The following is a 20,000-nucleotide window of genomic DNA, read 5'->3' as shown; positions in this document are numbered from 1 at the left end:
AAATAGATCTTAGTAAGTACTATTGGTTTCCGAAAAGAAAATTGGGGGTAACCTTGCATTTTTCAAAGATAATTTAAATCTTCAATTTGAGAAAGAACGCCATACATGGCTTTGTATTTTAAAGCTTTTTACAAATATTGTTCATGAATTTCTTTGAAAAATGCCTGGTTACCCCCAAGGGCAATTTGGAATTTCATAAATAAGCCAGGGATGTAGATACAAAATTTGTATAGGCGGGAATGGCGACATTATAGGCGGGTATGATGATCCGGAGGCCCACTAAATTGTGCCTTTCACCTAAAGGAGTCCAGGGGCATGCACCCCCGGAAAATTTTGAAAATCTAGACTCTCATAAATGTGTTTTCCTTTATTTTGGTCCAAATTTGATCCCATTTTTTGCATTTGGAACTTTTCCCAGTGAACACAGATAAACAGATTTCCCACAATAAGGCTTCAGTAAGCTGAAAGTCAACATTTCTGATGTTGATGTTGCAACTAAACTAGAGTAAAATTACAGAGGAATACGAACAATGTGCAGATGACTGAGCGATAAAGTAGGCAATTCTGAGCGAGTCTGCCATGGAAGTGATAAAGCTTCTTTTGATAATCTCAGCTGGTTGTCTAGAACTTGTTGTGTTACTTTAGGCCAGTTTTTAAAAAAAATTATTATTCCATTGACCTCAGAATCAGTTTTCTTTCCCCTTTTCCCTGACATACACTGTATCAAGTGAATTTTGGCGACTGCAGGTCTGTTAAGCCATGAATACGTGAGTTTGGCATTTTACTATTTTGCATACATGAGGGGTAAATAGTGTCGCTGCGCTTGATTTGAAAACGAAAGATTTGATTGGCTGTGACCAAACCCTATTGTTTATTAGCCAATCATGATCCAGAATTTTGATGCGTAATTTGCAAGTGTATTACACTTTTTGCACTGTGTTACACTTGAACTGCACTGCTCTCAGGCAATCAGAATCGAGTAATTTTTTCATGTATATTATTACATTGTGAACATGCTCCATCGCTTTTTGTTGCAGTCAGCGACGTCAAAATGTCACGCCAGATGACACTTGGCCGTTGTGGCGGCTTTTAAAAATGCATTTCTTACATAAACTCTGTGATGGAAACGAAAGTACCCGATTTTGGTTCAACTATTTTAGAGAAAGAAATAATTTTATATGGTTAAGTTAAAAATGTATAATAATTATTGTATTGTATTCACAGATTTTCAACACACAAAATTATATTGTTATTTTGGCCTTAGGTTTATCCTTAAAATTTCGCAAATTTCAGTCTCGATATTCCTATAAAATATATTATAAAAAAAGAGTGTAGCATTCAGGTTTAGCAAAGCAACGGTACATAGAAGTGAGTAAGACACAAGATATTTTTCCTGGTGGTAGTCGAACTGTGAACTTAAGCTATAAGATTGAATACACTGGAGACTAAGTCATTCTTTCCTGTGATGTTTGGAAGTTTGATGGGTGGAAGCTATAATAAATGCAGTTTGGCAATACTTGGCAGAATTGTGAAAATGTGTGTAAGAAAGTTGGAAGTTGACATTATGTTTCTCAACACTGAGACATTAGTGGCTGAACTTTGTGCAATGAGATTTATGTGTGAGGGACTTAATCTAGATTTGGAATTGTTGTGAGTTTTCACTCTTACATCTACCCTGCGAGCAGCTGGTTTCTCCTGTGCTTCCCGAGAGAGAAACCACTGTGAGCAACTGTTAGTTTCCCTGAGTAAGACACCATCCAGCACCAAGGACGAATAAATTACATTTAAACCAGTAAAACAAGTTAGTAAACTTGTTTTGGTGCTTGCGCATGCATTCAGCTACGTAACTGCTGCATTTGGGCAAGCCTACTGTGTAGTGATTTCCTGCGAAATAAAACAAAGTGATGTCAAATACATCACATGGGGTGTGACGTACTTCGCACATGCTCAATGGAAAATCAAACGGTTGCTCACAGTGGTTTGATTTATCTCAGGAAGCGTAGGAGAAACCAACTGCTGGCATTAAATGTTTACAGGACCTTGTGCTTAAGCAATCTCCAGAATGTTTGGCGGCATTCTGCTCAAATGCAATGCATCCTATGCGCAGTGCATTCTGGTTAATTGTGATGCATTCTGGGAAAAAGTGGTGAATCTGAGAATTTGTCTTAGCTTCTCATGATGGTTCATCTCAAAATGACTGTTGTAGACTTAAAATACTGCAGAAGGGTGGTAAGGTTCAAATGAAACCTCATGCATGGTGTGCCAAACACTCTTGAGTGTTTAATTTATTTTCTTTAGGAAAATAGTTTGTGGTTCGTAATGAATTCTACAGATGATTAGACTTTCATAGTTCACCTAGTTGGGGATGAATAACCTTGGGACTTCTTTTATATCACTTACATTGCATTGGATGTTAAAGAAGCCATAAACTTGTAACTGTTTGAAGGGCACTGGTCACAGAGTTTCTGCTGTTGTTGTCTGATCTACGAGGCAATGGTGATTAAGTAGCTTTTGCCTTAAAATACCTGGGCTACCTGGAAGGCAAAGTGTAGTTAATTGAAAAATGATAATAAATAACCCAATGTATTTTTCACTGACAAAAATTTGTGTTTTGTTTAGCATGCAAGGACAGAAAAGGTGACGAATAATCTCAATCCTGATTTCGCGAAAGGAATCAGATTGGATTACTACTTTGAAATGGTTCAAAAACTGAAATTTTTAGTTTATGATGTTGATAATGAGACAAGCTCTCTTGGAGATGACGATTTTCTTGGTGAAATGGAATGTACACTTGGACAGGTATGTTTTCTGCTTTTCAACATTAGATTCTCTAGTCTTTTCAAACAAGGAGTTGTTAAGTTGTAAACCTTATCTCAGAACTCCTGTAATTTTCTATAATTAATAGACCCATATCACTCAATGTCCAAACAAAAGATTTTGCCTGTCGAACCTCTCATTCAGTGTGAGGCTGGACGGGCAAAGACAATGCAAAGACAAAGCCTTTATTCCCCACAGACTCCAAAATGGCCGCCGAGTGGTAAAGGTGAATTGTGTGTCATTTAGTCCTTATTCTGTCCTCATTCTTCTGGAAGATGGGCATCTACAGGCTGTATGACCCCATGGAGAACTGGTCTGATAAATTTATAGTTTTGAATAGTTTGTATAATTATTACATCTAGGTATTATAAAAAATTAAAGGGGTTGCATTGCCTATATATCTCCCAGGGGGAGGGGGGGGGGGTGGGCGTACTCCCTATAATGACCTATACGTGGCGGCTCCATCCGAAAGGGGTACCTTTTTCATGCTTATATGAAAGGGGAGGGAAATCTGTCATTTAGGTATTTAAAAGAGCCTTTCATTAAAATGTTTCGTACCCACATACGTTATGAATGTACTGTTTTAGTTATGTAATGCAGCATGAAAATGACAAGAAGACTTATTACCAATAACGATATTGTGCCAATTTCATATTTTCAGTATTAACATTATTGATGGTCCGGTACATGACATTCTTTTTAAGGTAGTCTCAAAGAAATCCTATGCTCAGACCTTGAAAATAAAAGGACGCAATGTGGGAACAATAACAGTGAGTTCAAGAATTTACACAGTCAAGCAATAATTATTGGTTCTTGAAATCTCTGCATGGTTAATATATTTGGTACCTGTTCAAGAAGCATAATTGTAATTATAATTAATAAAATTATTATTGATCATTATTCTCTTCTTTTCCAGGTTTATGCAGAAGAATTAAAAGGGGGGAATGAAATAGTTCACCTGACATTCAGATCAACAAATTTGGATAATAAGGTACCACAGAAATAAAACAATGTCGTTTAACCCATTGACTCCTCAGGGACCCCAGGATGCCCCCAGTTGATGAGTAAAATCTGTTGAGTGTCACTCCCAGGAGTCAATGGGTTAATTGAGGGACAGTTTTTAACTGGTTAACCCATTCACTCCACAGGGACCCCAGGATGCCCCCAGTTGATAAGTAAAATCTGTTGAGTGTCACTCCCAGGAGTCAATGTGTTAATTGAGGGACAGTTTTTGACTGGTTAACCCATTCACTCCACAGGGCCCCCAGGATGCCCCCAGTTGATGAGTAAAATCTGTTGAGTGTCACTCCCAGGAGTCAATGGGTTAATTGAGGAGAAAGTTTTTGACTGGTTAACCCATTCACTCCACAGGGACCCCAGGATGCCCCCAGTTGATAAGTAAAATCTGTTGAGTGTCACTCCCAGGAGTCAATGGGTTAATTGAGGAGACAGTTTTTGACTGGTTAACCCATTCACTCCACAGGGCCCCCAGGATGCCCCCAGGATGGCCCCAGTTGATAAGTAAAATCTGTTGAGTGTCACTCCCAGGAGTCAATGGGTTAATTGAGGAGACAGTTTTTGACTGGTTAACCCATTCACTCCACAGGGCCCCCAGGATGCCCCCAGGATGGCCCCAGTTGATGAGTAAAATCTGTTGAGTGTCACTCCCAGGAGTCAATGGGTTAATTGAGGAGAAAGTTTTTGACTGGTTAACCCATTCACTCCTCAGGGACCCCAGGATGCCCCCAGTTGATGAGTAAAATCTGTTGAGTGTCACTCCCAGGAGTCAATGGGTTCATTGAGGAAACAGTTTTTGACTGGTTAACCCATTCACTCCACAGGGCCCCCAGGATGCCGCCAGGATGCCCCCAGTTGATGAGTAAAATCTGTTGAGTGTCACTCCCAGGAGTCAATGGGTTCATTGAGGAGACAATTTTTGACTGGTTAACCCATTCACTCCTCACGGACCCCAGGATGCCCCCAGTTGATGAGTAAAATCTGTTGAGTCTCACTCCCAGGAGTCAATGGGTTAATTGAGGAGACAGTTTTTGACTGGTTAACCCATTCACTCCACAGGGACCCCAGGATGGCCCCAGGATGCCCCCAGTTTACGAGTAAAATCGTCTGGAGTTAATAAACAGAGTAAAATCTTTTGAGTCTTACTCCCAGGAGTCAATGGGTTAACATTACCATGTCAGGTTGCCACTGTTTCCTACATGTACATGTTTGTAGTCAAAATATTAATTAATTAAATATGTAGCCTTGCAGATCTAGAGAAGAGACATGAATTCCAAGTGGATTAACCTTTTTCTGAAATGCCAGCAGTTGACAGAAACTGGCATAAACTGCGTGATGTTGTGGGATTCTTTTCATGGCAAAGCAGCCAACAGGCTGGACTCAAAAACAAGCAACAGTATTTGGAAAGTCTCAAGTACTACCTAAATATTCCCTTGTTTACTTCATAGGATTTCATGGGAAAGTCAGATCCATTTCTTCAGATTTCTAAAGTTAAGCCTGATGGCGGAACTCTGCTTGTGCACCGAACTGAGGTAAATCCAAGGAGTCATATTTTTGTGAAGGTGACCCATTATTTACTGACACTAACTTTGAAGGTTATAATAAGGTTTGAAAGTAACATTATTATTGTGAAGAATTTTAAGGGTTCAAAAGCAGGCTATGTGTATAATGTTTCCTTTGAAATCTTGTAAGGAAGCATTAATTTAGTATGGTTTGGTTCTCCTTGCAGGGAGAAGGCAGTCTCTAGCTAAGACTTCATTCAATAAAGTGTGTAATTAAGGATAGCACTAGTCTAACAAGCTTGCCTAAAAGGAATGCCTGTAGCTATAAACTAAGGAGGAAACACCCTTTCAACACCAGGTTCAACCCAAACAGACTAATAAGGACACTTTTGTCATAAAAAATGTGTTTAAGGTGCAATTTTAATTGTATTTGTAATAATTGTTATTCCAAGTTTGTATTGTAGTTTGTATTGTTACAGTATTACATTATAGATTTGCAGGTTTTTACGAGATATTATAGTTTTAATAAAATACTGTAAATAATTATATAACTCAACCTTGGGGTTGCAACTTCATTTTAATAAACCATCTATGTATCTCTCCAACTATCTATGTACCTCATTTTTTAGCTGATTTTCTTTGTATTGATGCCACAGGTCATTAAAAACAATTTGAATCCATCTTGGAAATCATTCAGCATCCCTCTTCAAACTCTGTGCAGCGGTGACTATGATGGAGGACTAAGGGTAATACTGGTCATGAAACAATGCCTAGCTGTATTATAGTGACCTAGGTTTTCAGTTGCACTGAAGCTGTGTTGACAAACCTTGAATTGATAAAGAGTACTTTTATCTTGTACCTAGTGTTGTACATAAGAAAAGCAAAGAGGTTTGTATAGTGATGATGCGAGATCGAGGTTTTCCTCTGGGTATTCCTATTTTCCTAGGCTCGAATGACCAGTCGTTCTGTGCTCCTGCGGTCCTTCATGCACACCACGGCTGGATCATTGGCCCAGCCAATTGTATTTTCTTCCTATCAGAAAGTCACCTGCCTGCTAAGTACAAAATACAATTGTGATGGGTGCTATGTCACGTACAAACAATGCGGACCAGTGATCTAGCCGTTCGTTGGGAGGAGGATGTTAAGCGCAGTCCCAAAATGGCTGGAAATCGAGCCTATGGTTTTCCCCTCTCCTCAAAAACCAACATTTGACTTGATTTGCATTGATTGTTGATTTCAGTTTACAGTGTTCCCAATTAGTGCTCCAGCGCTAGAACGACTAGACACTTAAATAAAGTTTCTTTTCTTTACAATGCACAATTTCCATTGGACCAAAAATTCTGGAAATGTCTGGAAAGGAATTGCATGGTCCTGCTCTGGTTCAGTTCGTGCTTTGTTTATTGCTTTATTATATTGGTGGAAATCATTAATTTAAAGTGATTGGATTCTTAAACCAAGATTTAGGGTGAAATAAAAAGCAGCCAATGTCACTGGCTTCCACTATATAATATTTTGTAATCCTGAGTCACATGTACATGTAACTCAGTTATAACAGCTGAATGGTCTATTCTGCCATCTAAGGATTAAACTGCGCCTCTCTGCTTTTTCAATGGCTTTCTAATGCTTTTAATTTTTTGACGCTGTTAGATCGGCTGTTATGATTATGACGAGGATGACAATAATGATTTGATTGGCTGCATGGATGTAACACTTCGACAACTGATTGACGCAAAAGAATCTGGGGTATGTAGTCAGTATGAAGAAAGGTTTCTTGTAATTTTTGTGTTTGAATGTGACAGATTGATTGCTTTGATTATGATGGTGATGGATCACATGACTATATCGGAGGAACCAATTCAACTCTGCGGCAATTAATAGAGATGAAACACAACGGGGTAAGGTGACATAAGACCAAATCATCTAACTCAAAGTTGTTAACCCAATTCAAACCCTTTGGGACTAAAACGTTTTGTTCTAAGTACATTTCCATATCATTTATATGTGAATGCTACCTTATAATAATGGAAATACAATAGACAAAGAATCTTAAGCCCAGGAAATTCGAATAATTTGGGTACAAGATTGAGTTAGCTGATTTGGTCTATGATTTAAAGTTACAATTGGCAAGCAGATACATGTGAAATTCATTATGTGTACGTATGCATGCAGCATTCATTAGTTAATTTGCCATGATCATACATAATTACACTGTATGCCCTCTATAATGATGAGGTGAGTATTACCTCCACCCCTGTTCCTAGCTTTAATTTCCTGAAGATACACCTGTAAAGTCTCTGCTTACAAGCCAGAAGGCCCATCAGGCCAGCACTTATCTCTGGTTTTGTTAGCATGAAGCGACTAGGAGTATTTCTACTCCCCCCTGGATGGGATGCTGGTCCATCGCAGGGTTACCCCCAGCATTACGCCGGTACCCATTTATACACCTGGGTGGAGAGAGGCACCGTGAGAGTAAAGTGTCTTTCCCAAGAACACAACACAATGCCCCCAGCCAGGACCCGAACCCGGACCACTCGATCCGGAGTCAAGCACTCTAACCATGAGGCCACCGTTCCTCTCACTAATTTCCTGAAGTTGCTCTCCCAATTTTACGAAACAGGTTGTGATTCATACAAGTACTGTATTTATACATAAAACTATTAAAGACAGGAATTTTTACGTTTCTGTCCTGCTTTCAAAACTCCCAATGTACATCTAAACTTCTTTTCTTTTTTCAGGGGAGTCAGGATTGTTGTAATAAAATTTGCTCCTTGTTATATGCATGCTTGTGTTCATAAGCTGAAGAGTTGTTTACAAGTGTAAAAAGTAGCATTTTCTGGTATAAGATTAAGAAAATGAGTGAAATAAGATGGCCCAAAAGAATGTTGTACATGCACTGTCACATCCCAAAATGCATTTTTGAAATTTCTTATTCCATTTTTTTCAAAATTTGCCTTTTAGTTCTTAAAAACCCCTAAAGATTTTCCTTTTACTTTTCTTTTGAAATTCATTTACCCGGGAGCCTTCCTCAAACTTATCTCTCTCACTGGTGAGGCTGATCTAAAACAAATGTCAAATTCCATAGGTCAAGACTAGATGTCCCAGCTCCACTGGTGAATAAATACAGCCAAATGTTTCCCCCACGAAACAACATCAGGGGCTACAGGAGACACTTTTTGTTTTGTTTATATATTTGTAGCACAGTGACATGTACACTGACCTGTGACACAGGATCTGTGTGTTTTAGACCTGCTGCTTTCCCCTACACTAACACTTAAAGTCAAATACCTAAGCTGTCAATAATTAAACTGTTATTTTTTTTTTGACTAAACAACAGTTATTATTGTTGTTGATTTCAGAAGGGACTTGACTTGGTAAATCCCAAAAAGAAGCAAAAGAAGAAAGGATATGTTAATTCAGGAGTCCTTTATATCAGTCAGTGTGATGTATGTCTCTTACATTTTTCTTGTATATACATGTATTTGTGCTACAGTGCCACAGTTAATATTGTGCAATTCTGCCTTATTTGTCAATATTATCCTTTGCAATTTTTAGTTCCCTTTTGGTTGGCAGATAGCAAGGACATAGTTATACCAGATTGCTCTTCACATCTGCTAATTTTGTTGAAATGAATATAGGGCACTATGCTCTGTGTTTTTGTTTGTGTTTTTCTACTGTAAATTTATTTGTGTTCACTGTTTTTTAGCCAATCCTGAGAGCTTTAATAATAATTAATATTAATAACTGTGTACTGACTCATAATTAGATGCCTGCAGAGCTTGTATCTGGTTGCTCATATGCTTTTGTGTTGTGTTTGATTGGTATTAGTAAGTTATTTTTAGTTAAAAAACAATGTTGAAAGAGGGGGCAAACGACTTCAAAGTTTAAACACTTTTAAACTCATGAAATCAACATTGATTTAACTTTGATTCGCCGTTGAAAGGGGGAAGCAAACGGTTCTAACATTGCTATTGAACAAAATCGAATGGATCTAATGATTCAGAAGTAAATTTTGCAGCCGTTGGCTCGGGCCTTAAGAGATTCATCTCTAGTACATTCACTCTATGATGATAACAAACAAAAATGAAAATAAATCTAATGTTCATTCTTCAGGTAACAAAAGTTCACACATTTTTGGATTATATAATGGGAGGATGCCAAATTAACTTTACGGTAGGATAAATCAATGATGCTTTTTTTTAAATTTGACACAAAACAGCAGTACAAATACCTACAAGTTATATTACCTATGACCACTATATACATGCTTACTTACAAACACTTACATACATCAACTTGGAAAACATACCTACTTACAATAATTATTAATGCTCACTTCACTAGTTACTTGCACTTACTAGAAATTATTTACCCATACACTCCTTTGAAAAAAAAAAAGGAAAACAAGGATAAATCAACAATTTGCTTGATTGTACATCAGTTTTAAAAATAATAATTTATAATCACATGGCGATTTAAAGAATTTAACAGTTTAACAGTTTCGTCCTCAAGGGGTTCCCATTGACAAGTAAAATCTTCTGTCATAAGACACGGTAAAATCGTTAAGTGTCACTATTGGGAGGGGTAGAGAGGAGTTTTTTCCTTGGCATAAAGTAATGTTCACCCCATGGCCCCTTAGGGGCTTGCCATTGACAGATAAAATTGTCTGGCATTAGACACAGTAAAATCTATTAGTGGCTTTGTCTGGAGGGAAAGTCTCAAGGTCTCTGGTAATTATTATTAGTAGTATTTTGTGGAGGTTACATTGCTCAGTTGCAAGGACTTCCGACTTGAAATCTAACGGTTCTCATTTAAGTCCTGCTCTGGACTTGACAATTTTGGTAGTCAACAATAATTGCTCACCTTCTTGGTCTCATTAGCCAGGTTACTATCTTTCTTCGGTCAGTCCCTTGAAAGAACAAACTGTTATTGCTTCATTAACATGTTTGACATAAGGATTATGTATACTTTGTAGTTTAATGTGATAACATGTACATATGTTTTTATTTATGTAGATTAGACAGTATATTTTGATACTCAGTAATGCAATGTAGAATGATGAAATGGTATATGAAATGAATCATATATGAACTGCGGATATGAAATCAAGTGAAGCTATGATCTTCGCAGTTATGAGAGCAATTTTTGCAATTGTGTAGAGAATATAAACAATTAAAAGAACCTATTGGCTGCACTTGCAAATTGCCATCTGATGTGCCTTCTGACAGTTGGGATTCTTGAATAAATCATTCATGAGCTGGTAGCCGTCAACACAAGCACAATGTTCTGGTGTATACCTCAGTCTGTAAATCCTGGAACAGTTCTAATGTTACCGTTGATAATCTTTTATATCACTTAATTGATTTCACTTTTGTTAAGACCCATAATGATCTTTCATATAATTTTCATTTATCACTTACCTGCATCATTTTTTAAAAATATTTCCCTTGAAAATCCTGTCAAAGTTAGTGGTTAATTTAGTGTATTAGTTTAATTTATTTTGTCATTTTTAACAGGTAGGTATAGATTTCACAGCATCAAATGGTGACCCAAATGATCCTCGATCTCTACACTATATGAATCCTTATGAACCCAACGAGTATGTCAGGGCTTTGGTCGCTGTTGGAGAAGTCTGCCAGGACTATGATAGGTATGTTGGGTTTGCATTAAAATTTAAAATATTGTCCTTAAATTAAAAATGTAAGAGGATTTAACAACCTGACAACAAGAACTAATTTACTTTTAAAATTATCTTGACTAGGTTAGTTCAGTAAAAACATAGTTAGTTTGTTAATAACTTTGTTTTTTCTTCTGTTTTCAGTGACAAATATTTTCCAGCCCTAGGATTTGGAGCGAGAATACCTCCAAATATGCAAGTGTCACATGAGTTTCCTTTGACGTTCAATCCAACCAATCCCTACTGTCATGGTAATAATGTAATGCACCTATCAATGTTAAGCCCGATGGAGGGGGGTCTGGCTAACCACGGGAGTTTGATTGCGAGGTCTGTCCCCACGGTAGGGATTTTGATCGTACGAAAGGACATTTGACCACCTTCACTTGCCGCTGGGTGGGGATGTTGACCAATTATTTTGTCCCAGGGGTGGGGAATTTGAATTAAAAAAAAAAAAAATCAAAATCCCCACCCCATGCCTAACCCCCCTCCCTCAGGCTTAACATTGATAGGTGCATAATATTGATCAGTCTCCCTTTCCAGAAAAATGTGTCCATGTTTAGCACTCATGCAAGGCCTTATCCACATTTACATGTTTTCAGATGTGCCTTTTTCGATGAAAACAAGGCATGATTTTGTTTGGCAAACTTACGCTCAATTCCAGGTCAACTATGAAAATGACAGTGCCCTGGGATTGAGTGAAGACCGTCAATAAAACTATCTGTCATTTTTACCTTGTTCCAGGCTCCCAGACAATCGGGAAAGAGAAAAAAACTGCGTGCGAAAAACGAGTGGGCGCACCTCGACCCAAGCCCCCACTCGTTTTTCGCACGCAGTTTTTTTCTCTTTCCTGACTATTTGGGACCCTGGGACAGGCTACTGTCATCTTTGATTAATGCTCTCCAGACCCAAAAACCAAGTTCTAAATTAGCAGGGATTTATTAGATGCACATTATTACGACGATGCCCTGTCGTTTTGAAAGTGATTATTGTATCCTTGGCAAATAGGAAGCATGGCAATCTTTAGACTAGCTCAGGATATTTTCAGTGCTGGGCATGTGCACTGGGTCTGGAGGTCAAATTTTCCTTAGTGCGCATGCTAAAAACAAAAAAACCTCTTTTTTTATAATTGTCATACTCGTTGAAAGCTAAAGCACCTAAGACCCAGAAGTGGTTGCAGCCTAATTGTAGTAGTTGTCACGTTGCGTGACACATGGTGTAGCTGCCAGTTTTCTGAAGCTTAATTACTAAGAATCAAGGTTTTACCAGGATTAGCACTAATCAGCCTCTGCACAACTTCTCCGCAAGAAGGACTGATCTAACGAATCACAAACGTTCCTTTTTTTCCAGGGATCCCTGAGATTGTAGTTGCATATCAGAACTGTATTCGCCAAGTGCAGCTGTATGGGCCGACAAACGTGGCGCCGATCATTAATCACGTGATCAGATTTGCTGAACAGGCTGCCAAGGACAGCACTGCATCGGTTTGTGTGATCTCTTTACTCTAACGTTGTATCATCCTTCTTAATTAACGGTATTAAATGTCTGCTGGAATGTTAGATGGTTGAGTACACTGTTACTACAGCCTGTGGAAATCATTTCACACAAGTTGCCATTCAAGCCAGTCAAGGGGTTGTTAACAGCCTCTACATCTATGATAAGACACGGCCTAGTGTACCAAGGGTGGTAGAGCAACAAGTCTTTATTTTAAATAAACAATCCCAACTAAAATGCAAATTAATATTCTTTTCAAATTGTCTAACAATATAATTCAAGGCCCAGCGTCCGCTGTTCCCTGAATAGATTAAGCATCGCGTTTAAAGCCGCGAAACCGTAGTCGTCAGGCTGAAGTTTGCGTTTTGCCCAAAGTCAGAGAAACTTGTTTAATTCTTCTACGAGGGCGCGCTGGATATGAAGTGATAGATAACGCGCCGAGTTGGTTATAATAATTTTATATCCAGCAAACCCGAGTGAATAATTGTTTTATAAAAAAAACTCCAGGATCAACAATTCTTCCATGTTGATTTTATTTTAGTCAATTCGGGCCCTAAGGCCCGTTTTAAACGTCGCATTTTACATGTGCTGAATCTAATGCAAATGAGAAAAATCTATTGTTTCCGCTCATTTGCATTAGATTTGGCAGATGTAAAATGCGACGTTTGAAACGGGCATAAGCGGCTTTTGTCGGACATTTTTTCTCAGAGCTGCAAAGAAGTTTTCAGCTCGCTTTATAGCTGACGCATTCCTTGACCATATTAGGTACAGTAGGTATACGAACTGATAGCAAGTGTCCGGCGAGCCAATGAAAATGCTGGAAATCATATATCCGTAGTTCAGTTTTTATTAACTACAGATATCGAACAACTTCTCAACAAAGGGAGAGACAAATCAGAATAAAAGACAAATTTCATGCTTTTATGAAAAGACGGCCTCCAGCCGTTTGACATCTGTTGTTCCAAGCAAACGCGATGTCAGTCTCCTCTACTACTTAAACTCTCTAATGACACAAAGTGACCCACTCCGGATCGTTACCTTTCGCTCCATCTCTCTCTGTTCGCTCAACAGCAATACTATGTGCTTCTTCTTCTGACGGACGGTGTATTGACAGACATGGAGGACACAAAAGCCGCTATTATCAAGGCATCACGCCTGCCATTGTCAGTGATCATTGTAGGAGTCGGTCAAGCTGATTTCAAAGATATGAATGAACTGGATGCTGATGAAGGAAGGTAAGAGCAAAAAGGAATTTAAAAATGATAACAAAACAACCTCACCTGTCAGTGAAGAGGCTCAGTGTTTGTGTCACCAACCTTTCTCTTGGTCGTATCTGGCTTTTTAATTTTTAGTCTTGTTGCCTGAGGCGCTAACCACCTTTTACCTCGCACGACGCAGCCTTCTTTTTTGGCAATCTGATTCTGCTTTTTATTTATTTCTTTAACAGATTACGTTGCGGTCATCATTATGCCGATAGAGACATAGTTCAGTTTGTGCCTTATAGAGATTTCAAAACGGTAGGAACATGTCACGTAGGTGATGTACAGAAATGCACGTCGTTAAGGGTCTCTGTCATGTTATTTTAAAGTGTTTCGGGGAAATCTTTAGTTAATCATGAGATTAAAACTCGAAAATGGTAAGTTGGAATTCCTTTACTGATAAAATTATCGTTGCCTCACAGACAAGATGATTCTGAGCAAGAACGACCTTTATCCAGGCGATTTGCCATAAACTTGAAAAACGTCGACCCGACTTTTTTCAAGATTACCCACATGCAAATAACCTACAATCCGTTTCAATCTTGTCCGTTTGTGTCCATCCACGATTCTCTTTGCTTTTGTTGTATTTCTTTTATGTCGATCAGTAGTTTTAAGTGGCTATTGCAATGTTTCATTCTACTTTTTGAGAATTTGGGTGTCATGAAATTTCATCAATTTGCGTGATATAGCCTCTTTAAGTACACTCATATTTCAATAAGCGTCACGAAGTGTCCCCTTGCTCTTGTCCCCAACTTCAACGTCACTCGTGTCTTAGAATACAAAAAATCAACGTCACAAAGCGTCCTCTGGGACTCTGCTCGTCACGATAATTATAAAGATCTGCAACTGCACTTACCCTAACTTTAAAAATAATGTCAACGGTATCACTTACCTGATGGTTTGAAAGAGACAGCAATTGCATGGAATTAATTGGGCACTTGTTGGTGTCAAAATTGGTTGTGCTGCTAATTACGCGCTTTTCTTCACCTAATGCCGCCATACTGGACGTTTCATTGACGCATAGGGTGGGGGTGGGGGGGGGGGGGGTGTTGTTGTGGTTAGGGTAGTCTGCTTTAGGGAACAGACAAAATAAAGAGCAATCACCCAAAGCCAGCGATATTATGGTCGATTCTCTCCTTTGAACGTAGTCGCGGGCTTTGTTTCTTTTTGCTTAAATTTCCGACATTTTCTTATTGTCATTGTTTTTCTCGTTTTTGTTTTCGTTTTAATAGCAACCGCCTGCCGTGCTCGCCAAGCATGTGTTGGCAGAAATTCCCAAGCAAGTACAGGAGTACTTCACCAAGCGTGGCCTCGCTCCTATGCCACCAAAAGGACCAGCCCCTCCCTCCTTGGGAGCTCTGTGATTCCTAATCCCTGCTTTGGGCAGTCTTAATTGTCAGTCTTTTCGGACAGCATTCACCAAATTACTTATAATATCCAAAACGGAAGTGAAATTACTTTTCCTTACTTGAATAAATTTCCATGTAAATTATAATTTAGTGTGCTCGTAAGTCGGTCGGGCGTAAAATACCATGGTAAAATTGAGCATTAAATAAAAAAAAAAAAAGAATCTAAACCCGCATGATTTAACCCTTCTTAGTCGCGAAAAGTAACTTATTCACTCAGTTTAAAACGTTTTTGAGCAACATTGAAATAGCGTTGTATTATATTCCGATCAATACACAGTAAGGCCCGTTTTAAACTTGCCGAATCTAATTGTTTTCGCTCATTTGCATTAGATTTGGCACATGTGAAATGCGACGTTTAAAACGGACCTAACTGCCTTAAAAGTTGTGGTTTGTCGGGTTATGCAGGCGTAACTGAAACTCAGCACGTGTTTACTCTAACTGTGGCTTTGTCGGCATAGTTTCCATATGCATAAAAAAGAGTTATTACAACAGCCAATCAATGCAGACGCAAACAGTCAATTCAACCAATCACAACTCAATTAGCGGAGAAGGCAACTTGCTCTAAGGGTCACTAAAACGCGAGAAAGTCAGAACTGGTTTTGCTGTCGGCAGCTATGATTGGTTGAAAGTACAGCTCAAGTATTTCGCCCAATTAGCATTATTATGTGGCATGGGGCCGTGGGCATGGCATAATAGACCACCCTTGATATATTAAAATTCAGCTTGATAGTGAGGCTGAGAGGACACAAACAGAAGAAATGAATAAACGTGTTCATTCAGTTTCCTTTGTTTGTGTCCTCTTGGCCTCCCTGCCAAGCTGAATTTTAATGTATCGGAAGTGGTTATGCATAATGTCAACCTCGTTCCCAGGGCATTTTACCGCCGATGTAATTATTAAACGAGCGGCATGATAAGAAACAATTATGTGAAGCATATATTAGGAAAAGGATTCTTAGGTAGTTATACAGTATTGGATATTAAAATGAAAATAAAATCAAGACTGCAGCAAATTTAGATTAGAGGTGTTTGCTTGACTTTTTGCCGTTTAGTTGCTGTGTAAGTTTTGTAGAAATGTCAATTTTTAGTACAACTTTTGAAGGAGGAACCGAAGCAATACATGTAATTAGTGATGACATGAAAAGTCAAGGACACGATTTAGCTCGGCTCCGTAAGAGTCTAGCGGCCATGCTGATCTTTCACGAGTGATACTGATAAAGTTCCTGAGAAGAAGATATATGTGCCTCTTCCATCCCGAGTTTCGTTTTCTCTTGTGTCTGAAAAATAACAGAGCCTGGTTTCGAGAATACCAGCCAGTGGCTGGGGTCGTGCTCTCGCGGAAGAGGTTCCCTTTTGTGCGCACTCAAACGATCGAAATATAAGAGAAATACAAGACTGACGATAGGAATAGGCCACTTGCACTAAGAGGTCACGTGACCAATGCTTCCCTTAAACAGTGAGTTGTAATCTTGCTGTTGCCAAAAATTGACAGAACACATAAAAATTACCTTACACGCGAAATTTGAGAGGAAACGCATTTAAGGGAGATATTTTATGGTACTGTGATTTTTCAACAAAGTAGCATGACTTGTCTTGGCCGCCATGTTGGAGGGCATACTCTTGCTCTCCAACATGGCGACCAAAACTACTATTTGCTTATATCTTGTTAAATGTTTGATATTTGAGTTCAGATGTGCCATAAACGTTACCACATCATCTTTTCAACATTTTCCTTGAAGTTCAAGTGCAAAATTTGTGTCAGAAAGCGGTAATTCATAATTTTAAAAAAATCAAGTTTTGGTCACGTGACCAGTTACGGACTTTCTCATTTTAAGCAAATGGTGCGGGCTTGAAAAACCAAATCACTATTATTTTGTTTAAGAGATGACCCACTAATAGTGTTTTGAAGGCAAAATCATGTAACTTTCATTTTCATAAAAACGATGTCACATGACCTCTTAGTGCAAGTGGCCTATTTTGGGTTGGCGCGTGGTTGGAGCACCAGCCTCAACACTCTCTTCTCTGCTCCGAGAGGTTTTTCTCCGGGTACTCTGGTTTTCCCCTCTTTTCAAAAACAACGTTTGGTTTGATTTGAGTTAATTTGACTTGATTTTCAGTGTGTGTGACCCCAAGTAGTGCGCATGCGCTAGAGGACTTGACACTTTTAAAGTTCATCATCCGGCAACTCTCTTACGTCGTTGTTAGTAGTGGATTGGTGTAGAATTCACACTTCGGTGGCAACTGGCACACTCGTCAAAATGCATTGACTTTGCTGTTGCACGTAACCAAGACTAAAACAATGTTCTCAGTGTGCTTTGAAACTTTCCTGTGCTGAGACATTTTGCTGTCTTCAGACTTGTTATTAATCTATTAGTTATTCTAATTTTGGTGGCGTGTTACGCTTAGAAAGTCCGCTGCACGGGTAGATTTCCCTCATACAAGTTCCCGAATTGCATCGTTTCTCTTAGTACATTTATTATTGTAGGTCCAACAATTTGAAACCACTTTTCTACGTTCTGTTGCAAAGAATTAAGTTTGTCTACCAATTAGAGAGCAAAATTGCTAAATGGAACAATAATTGGCAAGCTCACTCTATCAAATGGAGTAAGAGTGGTTTTGAAGATGTTGAAGATTGAAACGTGCTTTTATATCTTTTTCGATATTCTAACACAGCGCTATTGTGGGTGTGTTTGTATGTGTGTGTGTTTCTGCATCATGTAGGGGGAACTTTTGGGGGGTGGGGGGTGGTTGTTAGCATCCACTTGTTAGCTCAAATCTGTATATACATATATTTTTTTGTGATTGCTGTAATTTCTTCGTTTTTGTAAGTGCTGTAACTCCAATATGGAAATGTTAAAAAACAATAATAAAATACAAAAAAAAAAAAAAAAAATCGTTTCTCTTAGCCGGCAAGGCCTTCGCACGAGTTTTCGTGCTCAGCCTTTGGCAACACGTTCTCGCCCATGAATTCAGAATTATCCTGAATTGTTAGACCTAATTTGATTTGAATTCACTATCATCGTGAATTTTGGACACCGTCTCGGAACTTGTGGTAGCAAAGATAAGGTGAATAAAAAATCGTATCCGTGGATTGGACTTGAACCCGGAGTTTCTACTCTATAGGAAACGCTTCTTTCCGCTTTACCGCTGAAGATCAATACACCGCCTTTCTCAAAAAAGAACATTCATTTAAGTCTACCACAGAATATCGCTGCTGAAGAGTAATTAGGCCTAAGCTTTGAATTCAAAATGTTTAGCTTTGCCGTGAAGTTTGGAAACCGACCTTTTGAAGTACTTAATGTTGTTTTTTGTCGAGTGATGATACAGCACGATCAAATAGTATTTAAAATACTGTCCCTGAGTAGCTAGCGGTGTTGTGGTCAAGTGGTTAGGTGACGGGTTAATCACTATTCTCAGGTCCGAGTCCTATGTCCATACACTTGGCTTGTGTTTTCAAACAAATATGACCATTTCCCATAATCCTTATCAAGCTTTCAGTCTTCTAAGTGAATTCAAAGCAAATTAACAATTCAGGATAATCGCGAATTCAAGGGCGAGAACGGGTTGCCTTTGGCGGCTAAGAGGGCTGGGCAGCTCTAGGAAGGAGAATGAGAAATTCTTGAGCTCTGCATGAAAACCGGAAGGGAACACTTTGCATACCAGAACATTTGTCTCCCAGACTTTTAACCTAATTTTCTCGAATTGAGGAAAGATGATTGGCAATACACTGAAATGTGGTAGAGTTTCTTGGGACAGAAAACTGAGATCACCCGGCCAACTTACAGAGACAACAAACTATTGTTTTCTCAACGCGGCTTTATTTAAGTCATTTGTCTTAGTTAAGAACAGGTCAAGTATAACAAAGGAGAAATACAGTAACAAATACCCATGAACTCGTAATAGGTAATATTTTCCAGAAAAAAGATCTTTAAAGACGTGACTTTGTTAGACGACAAAAATCCAGTGTTTAATACTTGTGATCCTGCGTTGGTAAGTTAACAGAAAGTGTTTAAATTTAAGCAGTAAATAATAGAGAAAGAGCAACTTCAAGTTTGGTAATATAAATTACAGTATCAGCAGATTTAAGTACAAAGTCAGAATGCTTCATATCTGTATAGTTAAAAGTATCCCATGAAAAAGAGTAGCCTGAAAATAAAAGGAAACAACATGATTAGAGTATGGAAGTTTTGGTTTGACTTCGCTTGATTTTCACTAGTTGTTGTGTACGCTCGAGTCGCTCGATAATAATAATAATAATAATAATAATAATAATAATAATAATAATAATAATAATAATAATAATAATAATAATAATAATAATAATAATAATAATTTAAAGAGGAAGCTCCCGTCACATACGCGATTTTCAGGGAGGTCCTTGCTAGCTAAAATAAAACTAAAAACTACTACACTAATTTTTTTACAAACAAAATAAAAAGACTAACTATGAATAACAAATAATGTTAAAAATGCTTAGCGACTAAAAACTTCTTAATATGACGCTTAAAATTTTACATCGTATAGACTTCTTAAGCATTGGGAAGAACTGTCCAATCGCGTTGTTCTTTTACCCCAATCTGAGCAACTCTTTGGAGAATAAGGATCGAGAAACTCGTTTGAGAATTAGGCAAGATGTCATGACTTTTTTCTATTATGTTCAGAAACGATAAAATGAAAACATAGAGCGAGTTTTTTTATTTTGGCTAATCACAAAGGACGGAGACAATCCAGTAAACCAATCAAAAGCCGAAATAATTACACTTAGCCGACACAAAGCGCCGGAAAATGTGCACGCGTGAGCCACGATTGGTTTTGGTTTCAGTTCTGGTTGGTT

The 20,000-nt window shown here is 38.4% G+C and overlaps 2 protein-coding genes across 3 annotated transcripts in view; one reads left to right on the top strand and one right to left on the bottom strand.

Annotated features, from left to right (window-relative positions):
- The window catches only part of LOC138011429 (copine-3-like), a 17,356-nt gene extending 1,173 nt beyond the window's left edge, over positions 1 to 16,183 (top strand). The window contains exons 2-15 of one of the 2 annotated variants that reach the window (XM_068858413.1): positions 2,620 to 2,799; positions 3,522 to 3,587; positions 3,734 to 3,808; positions 5,283 to 5,366; positions 5,993 to 6,082; positions 7,136 to 7,231; positions 8,693 to 8,779; positions 9,447 to 9,506; positions 10,850 to 10,983; positions 11,155 to 11,261; positions 12,358 to 12,491; positions 13,573 to 13,736; positions 13,949 to 14,018; positions 14,993 to 16,183. In XM_068858413.1, the coding sequence (XP_068714514.1) occupies positions 2,620 to 2,799; positions 3,522 to 3,587; positions 3,734 to 3,808; positions 5,283 to 5,366; positions 5,993 to 6,082; positions 7,136 to 7,231; positions 8,693 to 8,779; positions 9,447 to 9,506; positions 10,850 to 10,983; positions 11,155 to 11,261; positions 12,358 to 12,491; positions 13,573 to 13,736; positions 13,949 to 14,018; positions 14,993 to 15,124 (1,479 nt within the window). In that variant the 3' untranslated portion in view covers positions 15,125 to 16,183. Of the gene's footprint in view, positions 1 to 2,619; positions 2,800 to 3,521; positions 3,588 to 3,733; positions 3,809 to 5,282; positions 5,367 to 5,992; positions 6,083 to 6,983; positions 7,080 to 7,135; positions 7,232 to 8,692; positions 8,780 to 9,446; positions 9,507 to 10,849; positions 10,984 to 11,154; positions 11,262 to 12,357; positions 12,492 to 13,572; positions 13,737 to 13,948; positions 14,019 to 14,992 lie in introns of both variants that reach the window. The other variant, XM_068858414.1, reaches the window with a different exon arrangement.
- A 3,007-nt stretch (positions 16,184 to 19,190) lies between these two features.
- LOC138011430 (uncharacterized) overlaps positions 19,191 to 20,000 on the bottom strand; it is a 3,175-nt gene continuing 2,365 nt past the window's right edge. The window contains exon 7 of the mRNA XM_068858415.1: positions 19,191 to 19,312. The gene's annotated coding sequence lies outside the window, so the exon portion shown is untranslated. The remainder of the gene's footprint in view (positions 19,313 to 20,000) is intronic.

Source organism: Montipora foliosa, chromosome 7 (genome assembly GCF_036669935.1).
Source record: "Montipora foliosa isolate CH-2021 chromosome 7, ASM3666993v2, whole genome shotgun sequence".
NCBI lineage: Eukaryota > Metazoa > Cnidaria > Anthozoa > Scleractinia > Acroporidae > Montipora > Montipora foliosa.
The sequence above is the reverse complement of the archived record's forward strand: the minus strand, read 5'-3'. Positions and strand labels throughout refer to the sequence as shown.